The sequence below is a fragment of the Motacilla alba genome, chromosome 3 (assembly GCF_015832195.1).
Source record: "Motacilla alba alba isolate MOTALB_02 chromosome 3, Motacilla_alba_V1.0_pri, whole genome shotgun sequence".
In the NCBI taxonomy this organism is placed as follows: Eukaryota; Metazoa; Chordata; class Aves; order Passeriformes; family Motacillidae; genus Motacilla; species Motacilla alba.
In genome coordinates, this window is record NC_052018.1 from 96989860 (window position 1) to 97008228 (window position 18369).

Here is an 18369-nt window from a genome sequence, read left to right on the forward strand (position 1 = left end):
TATAAGTCTCATCTGCTAAAAAAACAAACCTACAGGGTCTGTGTTGGGCATTTAAACCTTTTACATCGCTTCTCCCTGCTAGTACCTCATACCATACACACAGGTCTTTTATTTATTTTCCTTTTATAATGGACCTTTATCTTTTATTCCCTGCAACACTTCATCTTTTAGCTTGCTCAAGTACATCATCTCTTGTTTGGGTTGTATTAGGAGTTAGCAAGACATCCCAGCTCCACCTTTTATCCCTCTAAAATTAGTGTTCTGCTATTTGTTTCTGATCAGACCCCTGTGCAACAAAGACTTTTTTTTCCAAATTGAAGCTTGTAACAACTTTAGTTTTCTCTTCCATGGCTAATACATTATTTCTGAATAACAAGCTAGACCAAGCTAGTATTGATTTTGCTTTACCTGGAACAGCCACTTCCATACTTGCAAGGTGTCCTCTTATGCTGCATCTGTTTGGAGCTTTCTGAAGCATCTGCACTTCTGGCTGAATCAAAAATCCCAGTGTTGTACTTCAGATTTGCATCAGGCTCAAGAATCCCTTCCTGAGCACTAAGATATGGGTAAGTCCTGCCCCAGTGAGCTTGTTGGCTTGTAGAACCAGCAATGTGCTCTTTGTTTTCTGTTTCCTCAATTCTATTGTCTTTACCGGAGATCTGACCTACTCTTTTAGACCATTTGCCATGCAGCTGCCCATCATTTTTTTCCAGAGAATTTTCAGGGTTTGTTTTTCCAGTCTTGCTACTTCCTTCCATATCTCTCATAGCAGTCTCAAGAGGAAATTCAGATGTATTCTGTGGAACAAGGTTACACTTTGAAGAACCTGAAAATTTACACTCCTCAGAATGAAAAACTTTGAAGTAAAACTTTGCCTCAACATCCCTCCTTTCAAAATGAGTCACAGAACAGCCCAATTTAGAAAGGAACTTGAAAGTTCACCTGGTCTAGACTTTAAAAATCTTCTTCTCCACCTCCTAAACTCAAGTTTACTTGAGTCAAGTTCACTGCTAAACACAGCTGCTGAATGAAAACCTCAAGTTCAGAAAACACACAAGAAAAACTCATTTTAAAAGAAAAACTTAAAGAAAAACTTATCTAACAGCTTCTTTCCTCAGCTTCAGTTCCCTCACATGACCTCTTCTCTCATCACCTCAGTTTGTGAACAGTCCAAGAACTAGTTTACATTAACTTACAATTTAAAGTATTGCTCCTGAAAAATTAATGGAGATTATACAGGTGAAGATGTAATAGACTGTAGAGGAATGTAGACTGCTACCCATGAATCAATTTAAATGATTAAGGAATCACTTACTAATTTAATTAATTTCCTAATAATTTAAGCACCCAGATACATGGAGTATATATGTATTTATCTATATAGAAGATATATGAGAACTCAGGACACATACCCTGAGGTTAATCCCACACTGATACATCTGAAATGCTTCAGCTCATGACTCCAAATCACAACAGTCTGTCACAGACACCATTAAGCAAATATTTCAGTTTTGACACAAACTGCATTTTAAATTTTGGAAAAAAATGTACATTTAAAATAAGAAATGTGTTCTTTAGAAAAAGAATTTGAGATACACAACTGAGGAAAAAACACTGTCCTGACAATTGAGACATTACCTGGAAGCATATTACATTCAAGGCTGAACTATGTGGATACATCACAAAATTATTCAAATGTCTGTGCTTTCTGAAGATTATTATCTGTGTTTCCCCTCCAGTAAATTCATACTTAGCTTACACAGGTGAGTTTTGCCGAGCCTGAAAATCAACCAGCGATTTCTGATTTGATTTTGTTCCTTTCCAAGCAAGTCTCATAAAATGTTATCCAAAACCAATTACATTTGAGCAGCAACTTGATTAAGAAAGGGCAAAGTCAGCATTAACATCAGATAATCCTGACAGAAGCATATTTAGTGACTCAACTAGGAGACAAAGACAGCTCCCAAAATACAGCTCAGCAATCAACTGCAATTTAAGAAATAAGCCTTTCTTTGCAAAATAAAGCATTAATTACTGTTATTTGCCACTACCACTTCTAAGTTCTCTACCATGTCTTTCCACCCATTGCCTGTATTGTACATAAGGAGATAGAAGGTTCACACTGATTCCCTGGTTACACACCAGGCTGTGATCCAGGGAAACGAAAAGCCACCAGCACTCAGCACTGGGACAGTCTCTGGTGGCTGCTACCAACCACAACAATTCAAATATTTTTGCTTTCTTCCCTACAGAGCATTTTCTCAATCACCTAAAACACAACAGCAAGACCACGATTTAAGCTCTGCTATCCAAATTACAGTCTTTCAGAGGTCTTTATGGTTACTACTCTTGCTTGCCCTAATAAATCAGTTTCTCTGCAAAGTCCTGAAAGCAATTTCTTAAACTGTACTTGAAATTAAAATGATTTATGAAACTATTAGGTGAAAACAAGTAAGGCTTCCTACTTACAAATTGCAAAATTGAATAATTAATTCATTTTATAATATGAATGACATCACTCACATTTATATGTAGTCATTTTATAACCTGGCAAAAAGAAAATAGCTCAGCAGCTGTTATTAATGGACCTAGTGGACCACTGTTATACAAAAACTACTACTACTACTACTACTACTTGCACAGTTTGTTTCAATTAACCTTAAAACCAAAACCCCAATAATTTTCAGTGTCAGAAGCATTATAAGTATTTTATCAGATCCTAGAACATACCCAGGCAATTTAAATGCCAGTCATTAAAAACACCTTCCCAAGTGGTACACTTAAAGGAAACAAGTCAGTGAAACCCTCCGTTTGCTCTCACCAGAATATGCTTTGTTTGACTTTAGCAATGATCCTTCTCTTTTCACCATTTGCAGGATGCTGTTAGTAAGGATTTAACTGCCTATAAATGCAGCTGTACTGTGAGGTCACAGAGAGACTAGACCAGCTGGACCAAAGGGTCTGTTCACTCATTGCCACAAATTGTTTTGGGTTTCAGGTTACTTTTTTTTCCCCTTTGCTTTTTTTGACTCAGATTTTGAGATGGTGGCATAAGCACACTCCACGCTCCCTTCCTTTGAAACACAGCAGTTGCTGAGCTACACACCATCCTCATCTGACCATAAACCCTCACCGACTAGAATGGCAATAGATTGGGCGAAGCTCAGTGTTGCATTGTATCAGTTTCACACCATCACCTATCCCCAAAGGCTCTCAGAAAAAGAAGCCACATGCACCAGCCACTCCTAGGAGCAGTGCTCTGGCCCAAGTGCTCCTGCCTCTTGCTGCAAAGCTCTCAATCTGGTACCTCTGTGGGATATTTGGGCCCCAAGTCCCAGATCTTTTGAAGGAAATGCAGAAAACCAAATCTCTCAGGCTTCCATGATCCTTGCTACAGACCTATCCAAAAGACTGGTATTTCAAAACAACGAATCGTGATCAGAACACACAGAACAAAACGTTATGTTGTAGACCCAACCTTCCACATGACATTGCCAACTACATTCTCATTTTTTGCAATATGATGGTTCTGCCTGGAGCCAAAAAGTTACCTGAAATAAAGGAACAGGGATGGAAAGGCAGCTCCTTTTCCCTTTATTTTACTCCCCACTTTTAAAATCCTCTATAGTTTCTTCAGAAGCTAGTCTTTTTTTCTGCTGTACATGTACTTCTGATTTTAATGACTCTGCAAGACCTTCTCTCCCCTTCCTTGGCCTTTTTTCTTTCTACTACCTTAAAAAAAAAGAAAAAGGGTACTTTTAGAATGCAACTTTTTAGTGAAATCCTGACACTAGAAATCATTAAACCAGAACACTGGGCACATGGCATGAGGCGCAGCAGCAGTTGTGAAAAAGACTTTTTTAACAGTTCCAGTGTTTGCATGTATCCTCAGTTCCCTCAAGGTCAGGCCTTGAGATACATCTCACCCACACATAAACCGACACAACCAAAACATTCAGTCTTTGAAATAAACATTATATTCATACATACAGCAAACGTTATAGTACTGGCAGAGAAACAAACAAATAGAGAAACGAACCCCACTCCCCCAAAAATACAAAACAAAAGCACAAACATAAGAAAACTATCACACCAGTACAGGACTCAACACCATGCAATTCTTATATAAATATGGCAGGAGGGAACAGTCTAGATTTAGAAGGAAGATGAAAGAAAAAATACTGAAATACAGATTTTGTAATCTTATAATTTTTTCCAAACTAGCTTTTGGGGAAAAGAATAGGCAGTGTGGTGGATGGCACATGATTGACGTGTTTAAAGCCACAGTTGCCCTCATCAGTGCACACAGACACCTCTATTTACAACAGGAAGGAAGGAGTAACTGGCCAGACACTGCATAACATACTCCTGTGGGCCTGCTTGGATATTAAGAGCCAAATCCATAACAGCATCTCAGCAGAAACAGCAGGTGGAAAGAGTCACTAGAGTAGAACTGCTGCACACAGGGGAGCAGACACACACTCACCAGCCACAGTTCATACACTTGGACTGATCAGCAAAGGAAACTCAAGTTTGCACCCAAACCACTTCACACCTCCCCACAGAAGGGGCAACAGGGTGGGGTGTGCTGTGTTCAGCACAGGGAATAACAGAAATACTTTCCAACTCTCACTGCTTTGGCCCTCCTGTTCCATCAATAAAAGTCACAAGAGCAATAAATGCCATGTAGAAAATTTGTCTAATGGCAGTTTTAGAAGCTCCCGGGACCAAAGGCAGACATGTTAGAAAGTCCCACTGACAGTGACTAAACATGGCCTTCTGCTGCTGTCACTGCTGCTAGGCAGCAGCAGCAGCACATGACACATCTAGCAATTTCTTTTCCCACAAGAACAGGAGAGAATGCAACACTATTTTAGCCTTATGTTGGTAAGAATCTATCACACTGTAATGAACTGCTCCTCCTAGGAATTAACTTTAGACTAAATAACCAAGTTTGATTCAGTAATGATTAAAAAACTAACATGCAACACCACCCAAATCCTCCTGCCTTTAAAACCTGTGAAATTAAGAATCTAAATTTAGACGGGCAAAACATCAGTGACTTAAGTGTGGAGAACGCTAGGAATTAAAGAGACAGAAACTACTTAGAATTTACATACAAAATAGGCAAGTTTACAGGAAAGGGCTCCTGAAGATCCAACGCTCAGCTGTACAAACACAGTTTATTATCTGGCATTAAAAACAAAAAGAACAGAAAGAAATTAACTGATGAAAAAGAGCTCTATCACATCCTTAGGGCTGATGACAAAGGAGACAACAAAAGTCAGTCTTTGTCAGCTGCCCCACATACAGCATGAAAAGAGAAGTAGCAAATTAATACTTCCTACCACCACCATCATAATTTAAAAAATTGTATCACAGAAATGCCTATTGGAATGCAATCATTATCACACTGCAAAACCACGTCCTGTCGTAACAGGCTTGGAAACCCTCTGCATGAGAGGATCTCTTCCCAGCATCCAAGATGGAAGCGCTCTCTTTCTTTGAATAGATTTTGACTCTTTGATTTCATTATTGTAGAAAGAGGAATCTGAAAGAACATTTACTGTTTAGTGCCTTTATCAAGTTACAGAAGAGTGGGGGGAAACTAGACCACAGCTTGTACTCAGTTATTTAGGCCCTTCAAAAGCAGTCTGGGTAACCACCTACTTTTTGTATGGGGACCATTGCTCAAATATTTTACTTTTTTTTGCAGTTTCCACTCACTTAGAAAAACGACATTTATAGGAACCTTCATGCAGTAAAAACAAAACAAAATAAAACAGAACTTCTTAGATCTTTGGAATAAATATCTAAAAGGCTACAAACTGAAAGATTCATAGAAGAGCTTTACCAACACCTTGCTCTAGAGTTTCCCTACACAGATATAACAGAAATAGCAAGTTTAACAAAAGCCTACTTGTCCAAGGAAATAAAACCCCAAAATCCCGCAAACATTCCTACAATTTTTTTTCTCCAGAAACTAACCAGACTCTAAATCTCTGTAAAAACAATGCAAATACACCAAAGTCACATTCATTATTTACTGAAAACAACATTATAATTTTGAATTTCCTGAGCCAGTCCATCCCAGGAATCTCAACTACAGCAAAGGCTGACATTTCATTTGTATAGAGACCATAACACCTCCTTAACTTTCAACACATGCTTACAAATATTAAACTTCATTAAAAACTTAAACACCCACCAACAATCTAGAGATAGCATCATTGTTCCTTGTTTTTGCAGCTCCCTGTACCTCAGAGCTGGAACATGCTGGTTCCATTAACAATGGAATACAGGACATCTCAACAGCATGAACTGTTGGTACTTTTGCATCAACCTCCTGATTTTTCTCTGACAAAACAAAGTCAATTTTATCTACTCACATACTACAAATATAAATATACACTTTTCACTCAAACACAAAAGTTGGTCTGAATGTTTGCCATTAAAAAATGCAGTTTGAAACTGACCATCAACATCCTCCTAACATCAGCTTACAGAGGAAATAAATGCACCTTCCTTTTACCTCACACCTAAAGGCTTTTGAACAAAACTCTCTAATAACTGCTGACCACAAGTGTGCTGTTTTGGGGCTTAAGTACATAATTTACACTGGTTGCTGCCATGACAAAACTTGGAGAAAGCTGAAACTGCATCTTAGAATTTGCTTTATGGTAAATCTGCACAACTCACCAAAATCTGATCCTATCCTAAAAGTCAGGCAACAATTTTAAGATGCAGTTTTCAGGATCAGATGCCCAATGAATCAAGCATGTTCCAGCAAGTTCTCACTACAGGCTATAAGCCTGCAGCACTGATGTGACACTAGATATGCAGGTGCTAGATTCAAAAGCCACAGCTCAGAGCCACTACATCTAAAAAGCTTCTTAGGTTATGAAAGCACACCCAAACCACAACTGTTTTTCCTTCAACAGATTGCTTTTCCACTACTCAATTCACCAGCACAAATAATCAGGGAAAAACAAGTGTAATTGCTGGAGTATTTCCTGCACAGAAGCACTGGGGCCTGGGGGGGGTGGTGGTGTATCTACCAATCCTTCCAGAACCTTTTGCACTGCAGAGATGGCACATTGACCAGCTGCACTTTCTCTTTGTCACCCTGTGAAGAGAAACATCAAAGGCTAAGCTCTGCCCTCACCCTTTCAGCTCTGCAGGGGCTCACAAAACCCCAGGATGGGTGAGGTTCAATGGGACCACAGGGGGTCATCTGGCTGCAGCTCCCTGCTCAAGAAGGGTCACCCCAGAACACATGGCACGGGATGGCGTCCAAATGGTTCCAGAATATCCCCACTGAGGGACACTCTTCAACCTCTCTCAGCAATTTGTTCCATGTGCAGCCACGGCACAGCAAAGAAGTTCTTCCTTATAGTCACGGGGAACTTCTGTGCTTTAGTTTCTGCCCACTGCCTCCTGTTCTATAATGCTGCACCAGTGGGCACAGCCTGGTCCATCCTTTTAGCACTCTACTCATACTCATGAATGAGGTCCCCTCTCAGCCGTCTCTTCTCGAAGCTGATCAGGCACAGCTCCTCCAGTCTTTCCTCCCATGAGAGATGCTCCACTCTCCCAATCATCCTCGCTATCTTCCGGTGGAGCCGAGCTTTCCCCGCTCATTCCACCGTGGCGGAGCCGCCTCGGGGCTACAGCGCCCCCCCTTGAACCCCGCGGCTATAGACAGGAACCACTCCGGCCCTGGGGGCGGGGGTCGCTCCCTCGGGCCCACGGCTCTGCGGGGCCGGGCAGGCCTCACCTCGAGGATGGCGGTGCCGCCGGGACACGGACGGAGGCGGTGCCGAGCCCGGCAGGAGCCGCCGCCGCCTGATGACGCGCGGCCGCCCCGTGACTTGCAGTTTCCCTGGGCCGCGCGGTGGCGCCGCCTCCGTGGTTCCGAAACTGCGGAGATTCGTACCGAAATCAGCGCCCCACGCGCACACTCGCGGCGGGCGGGCGACGGGGACATGGCGGCAGGCTGGCACCCAGCCCAGAGCGCTGCCGGCGGCAGCCGCCCGCACACAGAGAGGCGGCAGTGACGCCTCCCCACCCCACACAGAGGCCGCGGGGATGGACGCAAAGCGCGCTCCCGGCCGGGACAGCGCCGAGGGAGGAAAAGGAGGACTGGGTGACTTCGTGTCTGCCCTTCCTCCCGAGATCACCTCCCGCATTTTCAGTGGGCTGGATGTCGAGAGCTTGTGCCACGCGTCCGTGACGTGCAAGGGCTGGCACCGCGTCATCGAGAGCAACGAGCAGCTGTGGCGGCACCACTGCCTGGCAGTGCGCGCCGTCTGCCAACGGGAGATCGACTGCGACCGAAGGAACGGCTATTCTTGGAAGGTAAATCCACCTCCAGCGGCTGAACACCGGCAGTGACATAAACGAGAATGCTGAGGGCCAATAGAAAAGTGTAAGGAAATGACATCAGCCTGTCACACCCATCCCCCAGGGTTGTGGGGGGAACGGCTGCGGTAACAGCGTGGCTCGGTAGCGCATCCCAGCGGACGGACGTCTGGTAAAATACACTGGGAAATGAAGCAAAATTGTCCCTTTTCCTACCCAGGACACAACCTGTCCAGCTCGGCCTTAGTCCTCCTGCTGCCCCGCACAACCTCAGCACTGACCTTCGTCATACACAAGCCCTAACACGGGACAAAGCCCACGTTCCCGCTGATAGGGCCGGCAGGGATTAGGTAACAGAACTCCAATAGGCAGTGTGTGTTCTCTGGTTGTATTTTGTGGGAATAGATCTGCTGGTTAGGAATGACTTTCTGAAAAATCAGCCTGCATAGTGCTGTCTCAATACACCTCAAGTGACACACATTCAGGAGGAAAAAAAAAAATGGGGAATAGAAAAGGAAATGAGTAGAAGCTTTTATAAACTGTTTAGAAACTCTACCCACATACAGGCTGCTCTGAGGAGTTTGCAGCAGGTTTACCTCCAGACCCTGCTGAATGATCTCTCACTGTTGAATCTAGCCTGGAAGTTGAGACAGATCAGGACCTGATCAGGTAGATCACATAGCCAGTTCCACAGATTACTCTGGGCCAGCTATAGGGTAGTCTCCACCTTATTTTAGCTGGTGTGTTTGAGAGCGCTGGAGGGTTGAAAAGAGAGAAGCAGCAGCAAAGGAAACGAAGAAACAAAAGCAGCCACTGGACTCTGACATTTCAGTAAAGTTTCTGCAATGTGAAGCGCAGCCATGAGCAGATAGTGGTTACCTTTTCAATGTATAGGTCTTGCTACCCTTGCCCAGCAGTTTCCAGAACTCTCTGCACTGATTGTTTTACCTGGAGGGGATTTGAAATATAAGCTACAAACACACCAAGTCTGCATTTTCTTGCCCTTAAAGGCTGGCAGAAGAAAAGAACCCAGTCAGCCTCCAAACAAAAGAAAGGTCACAACCTAAACAGAAAGTGGAAGGTGCCTTTTTTTAAGGAGTAAGATGAATTCCTGGTTTGGGTTTTTCATCTTGACCACCAAAGAATTGAGGCAGGAACAGAAAAGTTGGAAGTGGAACATGTTCTGCTTCTTGGCAGCATTGCAACTTCCTGGACTTAATGTCTAGCTATCCAAAGGTGCATTCCAAATTCCTTTTCCAGCACTACTCTTCTAGTGTAAACTTGTTATATTGAATGCAATTTAAATTGCTTCCTTTCCGAGATCTGACTATATCTTTTCTACCAGATTACATTGTTGAGAAACTACTGGAAAAGCAAAGTGAAGCAAGAATGGCTTAGTGGGAAATACAGCAACATTCCTTCACAATTCAGTTTGCCAGAGAAAAGCATGTATCCAATGGATGTCGACACGTGGGGGGAAATCTTGGAAGCAGAACTTGAGAGATGATAAACCAGTGCTGATTCTTTCAACTCAGACAACTTCTGCCAATAGCAGACACACTGTTCTGCAGTTGTGAAACTGACTTTGAACTGATTATGAATTTATGCTGAAAACTTCTCCAAAAAACCCTTATGGGTGTCTTTTTAAAATTTGCATTTTGCTGTATTAATTTTATGTAAAATTCTAAAGACAACTAAATATTCAGTTGTATTTTACATTTTATATATTTAATGTTCTACTGCATTGACAAAAATATGCTGATTATAATTTCAGTTTGCACTTTTTGTTTTGGAAGAGATTATTTTTGTATTAAAAAAAAAAAACAACACCAACCCCCAAAAATCCCCAAGGTGTGTTTGACCTTTTGACATGAAATGGATCATATCAGCACCACATGAGAGCCCAGAAAGGAAGGCTGGGGAAGAGACAAATCCAGACAACAGAAAGAATCCTCTGGGCAGCAACGCTGCTCCAAGTCCCCTCCAAGCCGAGAACGAGAGAGAGCGAGGAGTTGAACCGAGCCGCTCACCACCTTCCCCCCCGCCCCGCCAAAATCTCGCTGTGTCTCTGCCCTTTCCAAGGAAAAAAACCCTCACCTATTAGACTGCAGCCAGCTGCTGCCCCTCCCCCTTGGCTACATGTTTTGTCTCTCTTAAGTACCATCGTTATAATTTCTTAGGCAACAGATAGGAGAAAATTCCCTGACAAAGAAAGGGGAAAGAAAAAAAAAAGAAAAATCCTAACCTCCAAGTGTAACTCAGAGTAAAGAGCATTCCTTATTATAGTGGATGTAAAGATCAATGAATTGCAATCACTGCTTCCACTATTGTTAGCTGTTCTGCTCCAAGATTATATCTAGTTAGCTCAAAAAAAAAAAAAAAAAACCCAAAAGAAAACCCAATAACAACAACACAAAAAGGCATACCCAAGCCCGTTGAGGGTACTGCTCACAGCATGTTTTACCCTGACTTAAGAGAGCTAGAAGTACAGTAAGTGCATCTAAGTTAATCAAGACAAAAACAATACCAGCAGTACATTCTCATCACCTTTAAACAGCCCAATTTTTTTTTAAAATCATAGCATGAGCAAACAGCACAATAATGGATCTAATCCCTCACCTTTCTCATCCAGCCTTCTCTGTTACCTCCAGTCTGTAACTGCCTGACATTTATCCGCTGTTCCTACTCCTTTCATGCCCTTGTGCTGTAAGTTCTCATGATTCTATCTCAAGATACAGTCTGTAAAAAGAATAATTGTGATATGTTAGGTAGGTGATATTTCTCCTTTTTGATGCCTTTATTAATAAGAAATCAGCTCGGGTGGGGCTCACCAGCAGGTTGTGGACACAGAAGGCACAGAGGAGGAGGGTGATTGCAGCTTTGTCCGCTGGTATGCAGGCTGAGCTGGGAACTGTTTTCCTCACAGGAGCATCAGGGGGTCCCAATCACCCTGTCATTCGCGGTCCCCTTCATAGTTGACATCTTTAGGTTAGGGTGAGGGATAAAAAGGCTCTTCGCAGACACTGGATTCAGTCCCTCACCTTTAGACATCACTTAGATCTCTTAATTCTATGTTGGCTCATTGCTTTGGGGTTTTTTTTGTAGGATTTGGTATGGTGTTTACACCTTTGCATGCCGGTCTTTCACATTGCATGTTAGCTCCGGTTTCACCTTTGCAGTCCCCGATGTCATCTCCGAGGTTGCGGCGGGGACAGGGAGGGGATGCTCAAAGAAAGGGGGATTTTTAAACAATCAACAGGTAATTAGAGAAAAACCATTAACAGCAGGTGATTACAACAAATAGTTAAAACTCCAACTTAGCAGCAACTTAACTATGAAACCTTTTTTTTTTTTTTTTAATGAACACCTTTTTCTACTCATAACAATAATATTCAGGTATGAATCCTAAACCAGTTACTTCACTGTGCACTTAGCTGTAGCTTGTCCCCATTCTTGGATGTGCATTAAGAATCTCCAGTATCTGGAGGCTGTGCCTCTGCCTCTATTCAGATCAGGTGGCTGTGCCTCTTTAAAAACAAGGAATTAAACATGCAGCTTTGCAATTACACAAGGCCTGCATCTTTAAAGCTAGAGTAACAGTGGTGTATATTTCTTGTGAAAAATCCCTTACTGAGGAAAAAAAAGTATTTAAGTACCAATCCACAAAAACCAAAGTTTTCTTCCTCTCCCTACTCTGACTCCTTCCTTTAAGGGTTTTAATTCCCCCTGGAGATTTCATTACATCAATTCTGGTCATCTGTTCTACTCCTCTTTGCCCCTGCACCATCTACTCAGCTTCTCATCTCTGCTGCAAGATGGATGTGTTCCCTTTCCTTTAATGACATCCCAGCAGCATCCAGTGGTGCACTCCTTGCATCACCTGCTTTGGGCTCATCTCTTGCTCATCTCCTTCTGTCTGCCAACAAAAGGAACTGAAATGCCAGAAATAGGAAGATTGTACCAATGCCTAAATTAGCACTTTTATGTGGATGTCCTTCCCCAGAGAGCATGCTCAGCAGCTGAAACCACACATGTAAAGCCCACACCAGGCGGGGCATGCACTAGCTACCCTCACACCTTGGCTAGTGAAACCCTTTTTCTGCTCCAGTGCTTACTTCTTACCCACACGGTTTTGCTGAAGTGCAAAGTTCTACTTTTGCAAACCCCACTAGCCTTCCATTCTCATGCCACTTTTATGCTCCTGACACTTAGAAGGTGTCAGCTGCAGAAAGCTGCCCAAGGTGTCCATCACCTAGGCTTTCTGTTAGCCACCTGTGATGCCTCAGGTTTTAGTTTTTATATTTTTCAGATTCTATACTGCTTTAGAATGTACTTCTGAGCTTCATATTAGGGGATAATAAGCTCTCTTCACAGAGTAGGTAAAGAATTCCTTCTCCAGCTGGGGACCAAGGACAAATGATCCAAATTTCAGGCCCAAGAGCATAAACAACAGTGGACTTATTATCTTACTGCAAAAGCTCCATACCTTCTTGGTGATTTCTCATAGGCAGCTCCTCACAGCATTGACGCCTTCCTCACAGCACAGCCAACAAACTCCAGCTTCCTTCTCAACTAGCTAACCCACTCTTTTTCAGCACTCATCTTCATTGGACACAGCTGTGGCCTGTAAAGGGCAGGCCTGTTCCTAATCTTTGGTGATTAGTACAGCTGCAACTCCTCAGGGGTGAGATTACCTTCTGCACTATCTTTTTTTCTTACATTCTATCCCCTCACATGGACTGAAGAGAGAAAAACAAGGATGGGACTTCATAGCCTAAAGCTATTATTGGACAATTAGCTCCAATATGCTAATGGACCAGAACTTATAAAAGTGTGAGACCCCGGACCGGTCATCCATTTTGTGACAATTTGTGGGTTCAACTTGGGTGCAGTCCTGGCTGGGCTCTTGTGCTGCCCAAGGTGTATCCATTAAGGCCTTCTAATAAATACCTATTTTATTCTTTAGCTCCATCTACTCTCTGTTCTAGGTCAGCCTTCACAAGGCATCACCTGGCCTTCCTGCTATTCACCATCCTACCGACCTGGTTTTCCTAGGATACAGAGCCCTTTGGAGAAAGCACGCAAAGTTTTTGTGTGCAGAGCTGCTTGCAAATGTTTTCTGCCCACACAACTCAACTATGCAACAAGGCATTAAACCAGCCAGGCTTCTGCAAGGAAAAAAGGCTTCCCTCCTGCATGAAACCCTGTGAGGTGCTGCACAGCTGGATATCAAAAAGACTGGCACTGAAGTTCAACTGGAGGGTCCCCCAGGTCAACATTTTATTTTTTGCATCTCCAAAACCACCTGTGGTGTTTTTAATAACACCTGTTCGTGTTAGAACCTTCTTTGCAACTACTCATTGTTGCAGTGCTCCATTTTTGAAGTGACTAGCTGACAGTGTGGCTTTATTTCACATCATGGTGCAGGATGTGGCTTTGGGCCATCGCCATTAACTGACTAAATGAAAAAGTATGCACGAGATATTTAATCACCACAGACTTTTAATCAGACCACTCAAATTTCAAGGCTAATTTTGTCAAGTGTTTCTGCCAATAGGCAGAAACATACAGATAGTCATGTCTTTATCCTGATCATATTTGGAAGGTACCAAGTAACAAAGTTACCCCAACTGAAGGCCGAACAGTTGAGCTCAGGACTGGGATCAATTGTTTCAGCTCACCAGAGCTGACAGGAATACAATAAAAGCATACACCTGGGAGGGCTTAGGTGGTGGTGGTGTTATTTTTTTAGATGAGATGAGGAATATTAGGTTCCTAAGAGCATGTTGACATTTAACAGTTGTTTTTCACCATATTGCTTTTTCAGAAAAGTCCATCTCCAAAACCATAGAAGAAATCACTTGCTGCATTTAACACCTTAAGTCAGCAGCAGCTTCTGATCAGCACAATGCTAAGAATTGAGTGTAGGGGGCCGGGAGGGGTTGAGGCCTCAGTGTGAAGGGCTAGACCCACTTCTGCTATTCTAGTAAACCAAAAAACCCAAGCTACAACTGTGGGTTGAAAGGGAAGGAGGGAGGTGATGGACTGCAAACTCAGACATCCTGGATGACCTACCAATATGAAACCCAAGAGGATAATTCTATGTACTGGCACAGTTTGCTGCAGTCTCCCCCAGCTCCTCAGAATCACCCTGTCCAACACTGCCAACCCATGCCCAGCAACTATGGATTTGCAAAGCCAGAGGGGAATAAAATCCAGCCTGATAGAGCATGCAAATTATGTACAACATTAGCTGGTTTTGACTCACATTTAAAAATGTTGTTAAAGCTGCATTTTTAAAAACTTTAAAAACCTTAAGGGGCAAAGGAGCTGCTCTTTGCCAATCCAGGGGTGCTGACTGCATGGGCTGTTTTGTTGCTGAGATACCAGACCTATACACAAAGGCTTCTCCAGATGCCACAGGACACCAGTGGCCATGAGGTAATGTATCGCTCATAGCACCAAATATTGTTTTTTAACATTTCCATGGTCTCAGAATGCCAAAACCAAAATATGCTGTCAGCTTCCTATTGGAAGATTCAGCTTGAAGACTTGAACTGAAGGTATTGGTTGAGCAAGCTGAGAACAGAGAGAAAACTTCAATAAAACAAACCAGCCACCTTAAGCCTTTAATCCTTATATGGGAAAAAGGAAAAGTTGAGAAAGCCAAAGTATTTTTTTTCAGCAGTATCTAGCAACTAATAAATGAAATATACAATACCCCATAAGAGCTTTACTTGTCTGTTCCATTGAAGGAATATTTTCAATAGTTTCCACTACTTTTCCATCCCATTGCTAAAGAACAAGAGCACTAAACAAATATATGTGGGCTATGCTAACACCTAGTTTTCATCAGGTACACTATATAGCCCTTTAACAGCATAGCCAATGACAAAAACGTGCCAAAGTCACCCGCTGTGGCTGACCAGACTAAACTGGCTTTTCTAATGCATCTTTATCTTTGAACATCACTGGTCTATAGACAATTTGTTTCACTAATTTACATTGCTTTTTAAAGTAATTTTAACATACAGCTCATCAACGTGTGTACTTAGAGATAACAACGCCAGGGACCTGCTCAAACAGGGACCCAATACCCATAAAGGAGCTACGTATCTATGTACAGCCCACAAGTATGAGGAGAAGAGAGGAAGTTTTTACAGTTTTATGGGGGTGACTAAAGAACACCTGGAATTTTGTAGCAATTCTGAAATGATACCAGGCATTCATGTTTTCTCATCCAAGATCCACTCTATGATGCCTAAAAGCAGAAACACAGGCTGTCTTTTATTATGTTTAGGTGTTCCGGGCCAGGTCTAATAAGCTCTCAACACCAACATAATACACCCAAGATAGCTCAGCTTCACTTGGAGGCATAAAATGAGCAGGAGGATTCTGCTGCAGTGTTGGAAACAAAAATGTTTAATAAAAGGCAAAATAACAAACAGACAAAAACGAGCCAGGTGCTCAGGTCTGTGCTCCTGGTAAAACACCTCACAAAAGCGATTAGCTTCTTTGTTCTCTTCTTTTTCTACTAAATGGCCCAGGCGGGACTTTTTGGCTCCTGTCCAATTAGCTATCCTTAAGCTTGAGGTGAAGTCCCCAAGGTCCTATGAGGTGGCTTTTCACCTAATCGATGAGAGAAAATTCTGGGCTCTTTCCTTTTTGGGGGACAGAGGATAGTTCTGTCACTCTGTCCATAGGGGGCACATTCCTACAGTCTTTTAGAATGTTTAGGTCAAAATAGTTATAAGAAGGATATTGGGGAGGGCAGAAGAGAAGAAAGGGAAGATTGAAGATGTAACTTGGGAAATAAACTGTTTCTCTAAGTAAAAAATATTAATTAAGAGAAACCCAAACCAACAAACCAATCTTATTTTACCAGTTGTATACCAGAATCATTAAATACTTCCTTTTAGGAAAAAGCTACATAAGAGTGTTAAAAGCCTGATCTAAATAACTGTTCCTATTATTCAAAAACATCTCACACATGTGCATTGATTTTGTTACTGTACTTTAACCATCATGTACTTAGGAAACACAGCAACTTAAGCTTTCAAAAGCAGGATACCTACATACACATATAGCAGAAGCAATGGAGGACAAAAGAGATGGTTTCTTGATTTTCTTTTGATATACTTTGGTGATTAAGAAAGGATTTTCAGACTTTTCCTTACAATATGGAAGCAGGTACATGAAAAGACTGATCATACACTAATTTACGTAATTGATACTCTATTAGTCTGCAAAAGGCTGTTCTAGTATATTTGATAGAGCGAGAGAGGCTAATGGCAGTACTCTGAGACTTCTCAATGTCCTTTTTATATCAGTTTGAAGATGTAGGAAGATTAGAATGTCTAGTTGTTTGGGATTTTTTAATTGAACTAGTCAATCCCCAGGTCTCTTTCCTCTCCCTTGATCACTTCAGTTTATTAATATTCAAAATTGTGGTGAAAACGTACTGAAGGCAAATTTTAAACAATACTAACATCATCTCTCTCCTTTTCAAGTGCCGGAAGCAAAATTCCATCTGTTTTATCAGCATTTCCCTTTGATGATTTTCCTCCCACCTCCTCAGTCATCTTTTAATGAGTTGAAGAAAAGGAGGGAAAGACATTGTCATCTTAAAACAAAGGCAGAGTCCATGCAGGAAAGCAAAGAGTTTTAATGTAGCCCATAAAATTTAACATGGAAGGCCAATGAAGCATGAAAAGCAGCATTTTATTCACCTTTCATACAGTCTAAGTCTCCCTTTTACTGTGCTGGAAGGAAAAAATAATTAAGCAATCTACAAGAACCAGAAAGAAAGTATGGAAAGCCACAGTTTTGGTTCTAAATGCAAAGCAGGAAGTGCTGTGTTCTAATCAAAACCCTTCTCCCAAGCTTATTTTGAAGCCAAATAAAGAAGTTCTATTTCAAGAAGTCTGATGAGTAACAACAAAAGAACTTTGTTTTCAGTCAGAGTTCACCTTGAGTGTAGAAAAATCTCTATACATCAAGGAGAAGATCACAGCTCACAAACAAAAATTACCTACACTTTTCAAAACCAAACTGAAGGCACCCACAGAAATACCAGCAACCTGCAGAGGACTCTTATCTACTCATTTCCTTTTTCAAGTTCCTCCTACAGTCTCCTACAGTTTTAAAAGGTACGAACTGAAAAAGAACAACCAAAAAACCCAACCCATTCCCACCCCACTGCCCTCTCCCAAAAACTCCCACTCTGCTTAAATGTTTCTGGCCCCCACCAAAAAGATTATTTAAGGATTTTTTTTTTTAATTTCAGTGTTGCCCAAGCTTGAACTCAGAACAAATGGAGGAACACTTCAAACAGTGAAAAGCACTTATCAAGAGCCTTGCAAAGCAAGTAGTTTGAACTTAAAATAACTTCTCAAATATTTGAGAACAAATTATGGGGGAAAAATAGGTGTTTATTGTTTGTAGTAAAATGAACTTTAAGCCAAAAAAAGAAAATGTACTAGTGCTTTGAAGAGTTATAGGCAATATTGAGAGAAGAAATTAAAATAAAAACTTTTCTAAAAGAGAGGTTTGACAGTAAATGTTAGATACCTCAGAGGCCTTAATGAGTTTTTTTGTCTTTATGAAACAATTTTGATTAAATATTACTAAGTAAACTGTTCTATTACTAAAACATCTTTTCAGTAGACATTTCACACTTTCTGTTAACTGTTCTTTCAAATAAAAAGCAAAGACAGCACACTGCAAAGAAAAGCACCAAAATAACTACATTTATCAACAAAGTTCTATCACCTTACCCTTCCAAAGAAAGCTGTGGAGCAGGGAAAGTAAACAGCTCTTTGAAAAAATGCTAGAGACATATTAAGTGCAAACTACATCCATATGTGTTGTCTGTTGGATTACAAGAAGTACTAACACTGACTCAAGCTGAAAGCTTGTTGGGCTGGGGTTATTATTTTTTCAGCATCTGTGTTTGTGGTTTGCTTCATACCATTTTCTTTTAAACTTCATTTTAAAATGGAAGTAGGA

At 41.6% G+C, this 18369-nt stretch overlaps 2 protein-coding genes across 10 annotated transcripts in view; one reads left to right on the forward strand and one right to left on the reverse strand.

Moving 5' to 3' along the window:
• Window positions 1-7878, reverse strand: part of APLF (aprataxin and PNKP like factor) — a 22403-nt gene extending 14525 nt beyond the window's left edge. For 2 of the 6 annotated variants that reach the window (XR_005256389.1, XR_005256390.1), the window contains exon 1: window positions 3552-6196. Coding sequence is in view for 4 of the 6 variants with exons in the window: in XM_038132593.1 (XP_037988521.1) it covers window positions 409-767 (359 nt within the window). In the remaining 2 variants the exon portion in view is untranslated. Of the gene's footprint in view, window positions 1-408; window positions 6197-7165; window positions 7283-7777 lie in introns of those variants that run through there. The other 4 variants (XM_038132593.1, XM_038132594.1, XM_038132592.1 and 1 more) reach the window with 4 other exon arrangements.
• FBXO48 (F-box protein 48) lies at window positions 7818-18369 on the forward strand. 4 transcript variants are annotated; one of them, XR_005256387.1, is made up of 4 exons: window positions 7818-8358; window positions 13350-14802; window positions 16872-17510; window positions 17648-18369. XR_005256387.1 is itself a non-coding variant. In XM_038132589.1 (2 exons), the coding sequence occupies exons 1-2, from the start codon at window positions 7849-7851 to the stop codon at window positions 13569-13571; spliced, it is 732 nt and encodes a 243-aa protein (XP_037988517.1). In that variant the 5' UTR covers window positions 7818-7848; the 3' UTR covers window positions 13572-16855. The 4 variants fall into 4 exon arrangements, 2 of the variants coding, with proteins under 2 accessions (XP_037988517.1, XP_037988518.1); XR_005256388.1 differs by having other exon boundaries at window positions 13350-13632; XM_038132589.1 differs by lacking the exons at window positions 16872-17510; window positions 17648-18369 and having other exon boundaries at window positions 13350-16855.